The sequence below is a fragment of the Lynx canadensis genome, chromosome E3 (assembly GCF_007474595.2).
Source record: "Lynx canadensis isolate LIC74 chromosome E3, mLynCan4.pri.v2, whole genome shotgun sequence".
In the NCBI taxonomy this organism is placed as follows: Eukaryota; Metazoa; Chordata; class Mammalia; order Carnivora; family Felidae; genus Lynx; species Lynx canadensis.
This window is the reverse complement of record NC_044318.1, coordinates 40861297-40867159: the sequence shown is the minus strand read 5'-3', so window position 1 is coordinate 40867159 and position 5863 is coordinate 40861297. Positions and strand designations below refer to the sequence as shown.

Genomic DNA, 5863 nt, shown 5'->3' with positions numbered 1-5863 from the left:
TCTGCCTGGAACTCTGGGGCCCAGCGGAGGGAGCCGGAGCGCGGCGACGCCGCGAAGCGAAGCGGCAGGGGCGGGAGGCGGGAGTGGCGCCCCGCCCGTCAGACCACCCGGCGCGCGCGCGGCTCCCTCCTCCCTGGGTCCGTGGGCCGGTCAGAGGGTCACCAAAAGCCCCGCTCCGCAACCCTCCGCAGCCTTGCCGGTGGCTGGGGCCTCCCCCGCGCTGGGATTGGATGCGAGGGAACGGGGTGGGCGCGGGCGGGGGGACCCCAGAAGCCCAGGTTCCCCGCTCGGGCGGAGAGCAGCCCACAGTGCAGACGCGGCTGGCGCGCGTCCAGCAGGACCTCAGCAAAGACCCGGCGGGCTGGCGGACGGCACGGAGGAGGCGGCAACTGCCACGGTGGCCCCCGCGGGTGCCGGGCGCGCCAAGATGTTTGACAGCTCGCAGTATCCCTACAATTGTTTCAATTATGACGCCGACGACTACCCGGTGGGCAGCTCCGACGAGCAGAAGCGGCTCACGAGGCCCGCGTACAGGTGACCCGGGGCCGGGGGGGGGGTAGGAGCCTGGGGGCCAGCAACCTTCTTCTCTAGGACGCGCCTGGGACGCGGGATGGCTGTCTTCTCGGGGCGGGGCAGTGCCGGGAGACGGGACGCGTCTGCACGCTTAGAAGTAGCCAGAAAGGCTCTCTCCGCCTCCCTGAAGAAACTCCCAAGTGTGAGGGAGAGCTTCTGGGGTCTGGGCAGAGGCGGGGAGCGGGGAGCTCCAGGGTTCAGGCTCCCCAACAACCCCAAGCGCCCTGGGGGCAGAGGCGCGCGCCCTGTGGAGGGGCCCCTGGCGCAGGGAAAGGCTGGCCAGAGGGGCCTCCAGGCGCTGGGGGCGGCCACCGCCTCAGCCCCGGGTGGCCCCATGCGCCCCTATTTGCAGCTACATCGCGCTGATCGCCATGGCCATCCAGCAGAGCCCCTCGGGCAGGGTGACCCTGTCCGGCATCTACGACTTCATCACGCGCAAGTTCCCCTACTACCGAGCCAACCAGCGCGCCTGGCAGAACTCCATCCGCCACAACCTGTCCCTCAACAGCTGCTTCGTGAAGGTGAGCCCCCCATCGCCCCCCCCCCCACCCCGCTCCCCGGAGTGGCCCCTGGGTGTCCTCGGCCTGGGGACTCCTGGGCCAAGTCCTTCCTGGCTGGGGGCGGGGATGGACTGTAGAGCAGCAAGCCTCCAACCTGCCCCGTGAGCAGCGCCACCCACCCCAAGGTCAGGCACCTGCCCCGGGGCTTACCCTGGAGCCCTCGGTGAAGCCAGCCGCCTGGAGGGGCGGGCGGGAGCGCGCCGGGAGCCAGCCCCTCCCCCCCGCGGAGCCCCTCCCTCTCCCGCAGGTGCCTCGGACGGAGGGCCACGAGAAGGGCAAGGGTAACTACTGGACGTTGGCGGCCGGCTGCGAGTCGCTGCTGACCTCTTCGAGAACGGCAACTATCGAGGCGGCGCCGGCGCCGCGGCCCCAAAGCGCGAGGGGGCGGGGCAGGCGCGTGCTGGGGGCGCGGAGGGGCCGCAGGGGCCCCCTGAGCCAGCCCCAGGCCCGCCCCCCGCCCCTGCCAGCCCGGCTGCCCTGGGGAAGGAGGAGCACAGGGGCATCAAGTTCAGCATTGACTACATCCTGTCGGCGCCGGGCCCTTTCCCGGGGCTCAAGGGTCCCTACGGCCAGCAGGAGGGCAGAACCCCCCGGCTGGAGGCCCAGCCAATGAACCTCCACCTGTGGACCATATGAGGCCGGGCTGGCGCCCGGTGGGTCCCGGGGCTTCCGGGCGATTTCGGCCCCACCTCCAGCCAAGAAGCCAGGTTTTGCCACATCCTGCTAACTTCCGCAGACTAGTGTTCCGTGCCGAACGTCAGCATGGGCTGGAGGGACAAGAGGTCAGTCTTCTGGCCTCACCCTTCACAAGTTCCCTTGCAGGAAGACCCACGGGGTCCTGCCCTAGGTTCACTGAGCAGCCCCACTCTGAGGGATATGAATACAGGTTCGGGGCCACACTCACTCACAGACAAGGCAGCACCTCATCCCTCTGTCTTCTGAGAACTAGCTGCACAGACCCCACACCCTGGAAGCTGCCCGTGAGCTCTGGATGCAGATGGCGAGGTGGGTGGGCGTCTTCCCAGAGCTAAAAGTGCAGACGGTGAAACCAGATATTCCTTGACCCCATGAACGTCGTCCCCGAGTTTTTGACCGTGGCCCTGTTACGGACGATGTGATCGGAAGTTGTTGCGGACAGAATATCCAACGATTGCTTGCTTCAGAAATCCCGTGCGCTGTTTTATACAGGAAAGAAGGCAGGAAGACGGGAGGAGCAAGGGGGGGCTCCAAATTTGGGACAACATGGGGGGAAGCCACACTTTTTCTTGGTTCTTGGGAGCAGGGAGTTAGCTCCTATTTGGGCGTGTTCCGCCCGGCTGGTCTCCCAAGAAAGCAGACACTACGTAGCAGGCGGCTGACAGATTCTGCTACACTTGAGCTGTACAATTAGGGAGTGCACAATTACAGGCATTGGAGGTGGGTACACTCCATTTGAAATGTAAATGATTTAATTACCGTGTGGAGACGGGCATCTTAAAAAACACAATTATGCACAGTGAAACTATTTGACCAACCTTATCATTTTTCACCAGCCCATTTTTGCAGAGTTAATTGCTTTCCATGACTTAATTTGAACATTAGTATGGATACACCTAATCTGATCCACTAGGTGACAATGATTGGCTAATTCCGTAAACAACAAAACACGCCCAAGACGGCTGGCTGTCTCAGCTGGGAATTACATGGTCGGGCTTTATCGGACTCTGAAAAACCCAGACCAGTAAAGGAAGGCAGGCAGGAGGTAGAGACAGAGCCACGCAGGGACTCACTCGGACTAGCTTGCTTCGATTCAGACGCGTCGTTAAACCGCCACAGTATCACTTGTCCACCCTGTACAGACTCCTTGGGTTGCCGTCATTGTTTTGAGAAGAGGGGAGAAGGCCGTTGCTTGCAAATGTTGTGAAACGCCTGGTCCCTGAGTCCGGAGATGACCCCTGGTGGTGATGCGCCCACCCGCCTGCCCACCGACGCTCTCTCTGTTTGGCCAGGCCTTGCCAAGGGGGCAGCCTGCGAGCCTCATGGGAGGAGGGGAGCCCTGCCTCAAGGAGCCCTCTGGAAAGCAGGAACAAGGACACCTCTCCGAACACGCCTGCCGCCGGATCTCTTGCCTGGGAAGGCACCCGACACCAGTGGGTCCTGCTGCCCACCGGGCACAGCGCTGGCCCCCCGTCTGGGGCTGTCTCCGGAGCAGGCACACCGGCCTGGTTGACGGTCGCGTGATTCCCCCTCCCTGTGCTACAGATGGGCCCGGCGAGCAGGCGGGCCCGGCCTGTGGCTCTGGGGCTGGGCTGCTAACGTTTCCTCCACACTAAGGCTCGTGCGGCTCGGAGGGGCCCTGTGCCCGTGTGTGCGTGTGTGTGTCGTCCGTGTGCACGCCTGCTATTTACGGCCCTTTGCCGGTTGTGCGGAGAGCGCTGTTTTAACGGTAGTCGACCCGGCCTGGGTGGTGGCGCGATGCGGCTGGTGCCGTCACACGTAAGCGGGGGCACACGGCGTCCGAAGGTGTATTTTTCTGCTACCGATGAAGCGAATACGATGTGCGTTTTATCTTTCGGGTTCTAGCCGTGTTCTTCCTGTGTTTTGTGCCGGTGAGCACAGCCTGACGGCGAACAGGAGATTCCTGTGTCCTAAACAGGGTAATTTTGGAAGAAGGTCCAGCCTTGGTGGGGGGTGGGGGTGGGGGTGCGCCTGGGGGGCCAGACAGGCGGTTAGCGTGTGCTCCCTGCGCACGCGGTCTGGGGCAGACGCTCACCGGCCACCGGGTGTGCGAAAAGGGTGGCTCCGGGCAGGCGAGGTCCTGGGCGCCAGGAGGTGTTACGTTTGTTTCGCAAAGGGTATCAATCATGTTCTGGAACGCGAAGGGACATTTCAATTTGCCAGCGTGTGATACCCACGACTTCCCAAAGTCTCCCAGCCCTCAGAGTGAGTGGCATTTAATACCAGACAACATCGCAGGGTGAGGGCTGGCTCTGGCCTATTCAAATGCCACTGCCACCACGCAGACTCGCCCAGCGCCGTTGTAATTAAAGACTTTATGCCTCTCTTTGCAAATCCGCTGATTGATCACCGATACGTACATTACCCCCACATCACCCCCGAGCAGATGTCTGCCACACGGTTACGGATCACCAGGTTTCCATTAACAAAGCTGGGAGACGCTGCCGTGCGGGGAGTTCAGGGGAGGTTGTGTGCAAAGCACCATCGCACCGAGCGAAGTTCCTGGCTGGGCGGCATCCGGGCTGAGCTGCTCCTCACCCAGCCCCCGTGTGGGGGCTGTCCCTCCTCACGGCGGCTGGAGACCGACGGAGACCACACCCACATTCGGGGGGACAGAGAGCCCTGGGACCGGAGCAGGGGCAGGACTTGGGTGCCCAGTGCCCTCCCTCGCCCCATGTCCGCCCTCGGGTCCAGGGAGGCCTCCCGCGGCTGACAGCGGCCTCCACACCAAGCCATCCGTTGGCTCTTGATCTGCCCCCAGGGAAGCAGGGAAAAGGCCTCGTCTCTCCTCAAATTCCTTCCTTCCTTCATTGAGCAGTTCTGGGGCTATTTGTTCATTCATTCGTTCAACAAACGTCCAGGAGCCCTGTTCTAGGTGCCGGGGTGCAACTGTGAGCAGGCCGTGTCCCCGCAGCGTGTACGGGGAGCCCCACGCCTCCACGGGGCTGGGAAGCAAGCCTGCTCGCGGGGCGCTGAGAGAGAGCACTCAGGGTTCCACAGCTGGCTCAGAGAGTGTGGCCAGGCCCCAGGGCCCCACAGGAAGCCACCTCCGGGCTGGGCAGGCGCCCGTGTGCCGGGAGGGGGGGGAAGGGCATTCCCGGCGGGAGGTGGTGAGCCAAGCCCCCGAGGTGGGAAGGACGTGGGGCTGGGGGCGTGCAGAAGGCCAGTGTGGCCGGAGAGGACACGGGCAGGGAGAAATGAACGAGAAGACCCCGGCCCCAAGTCCAGGCAGAACATCCGTTTCTCGAGACTCTGAAACGCATCTCCTGCATTCGCCTGTCTGCCACTGCTCTTTCTGGCACCGGGAGCTCCTACAAGGCAGCCCCCTCCCGTGTTCGGGCGCTTCGCCTTGGCCCACGTGGCCTCCACACTGGCTCTTACTGGAGCACACGCACCGCGTGTCTCCTGCTCTCGTTCTCAAACCTCTGTCCCCGACCCTGTCCCATCTTGTGCTGGTGAAACCAAGATGCAGGTCCGGGCTCGGTGGGTGATGCTGGTGAGAATGGTGTACAGAGGGGGAGGGGTTCTCTGGAGCTCCTGTCAGCACCAGCCTCCTGGCATCTTCTGAGCCTCGGCTGGCTGTCCCAGAGTGACCTTGGAGGCCTTCGGACCCGTGGTCCTGGTCCACCCCCCCCCGCCCCCCGGGCGGGGGCCGGAAGCAGCACCAGGCTGGGAGCCTCGAGGTGTGTGTGCTCAGACAGGGCACCTGCCCACCGGAGCCCCGGGGTCTGTATCTGTGGCACGGGCCACCCCAGAACCCCCAGAGACGCAGCTGAGATGGAGTAGGGCCACGCCCAGGCCACGCCCAGAACCCCGACTGCTAAGTCTGTCTTCCGTCTCACGTCCCCCCCTCTCGCCCCCCATCTGCTCAGCCCAGACCCAGGGAGGGAGTGAGGGAAGGGACTGGCTCACTGGGCTCTGAGGGGCCTCATGGAAGCCAGACCCCCAGGCCGGGCAAGTCCTCTGGGCACCTCCCTTCCTTGAAGCAGCCCCCAAGGTCCCCGCTCCTTCCC

At 63.9% G+C, this 5863-nt stretch overlaps 1 protein-coding gene across 1 annotated transcript; it reads left to right on the top strand.

The window, feature by feature from the left end:
* The first annotated feature begins 427 nt into the window (after positions 1-427).
* On the top strand, positions 428-1769 carry FOXL3 (forkhead box L3). Its single transcript, XM_032591636.1, is given in 4 exon segments — positions 428-534; positions 926-1094; positions 1381-1450; positions 1453-1769. Coding segments are annotated over 4 exon segments (663 nt in total).
* The last annotated feature ends 4094 nt before the right edge of the window (positions 1770-5863 follow it).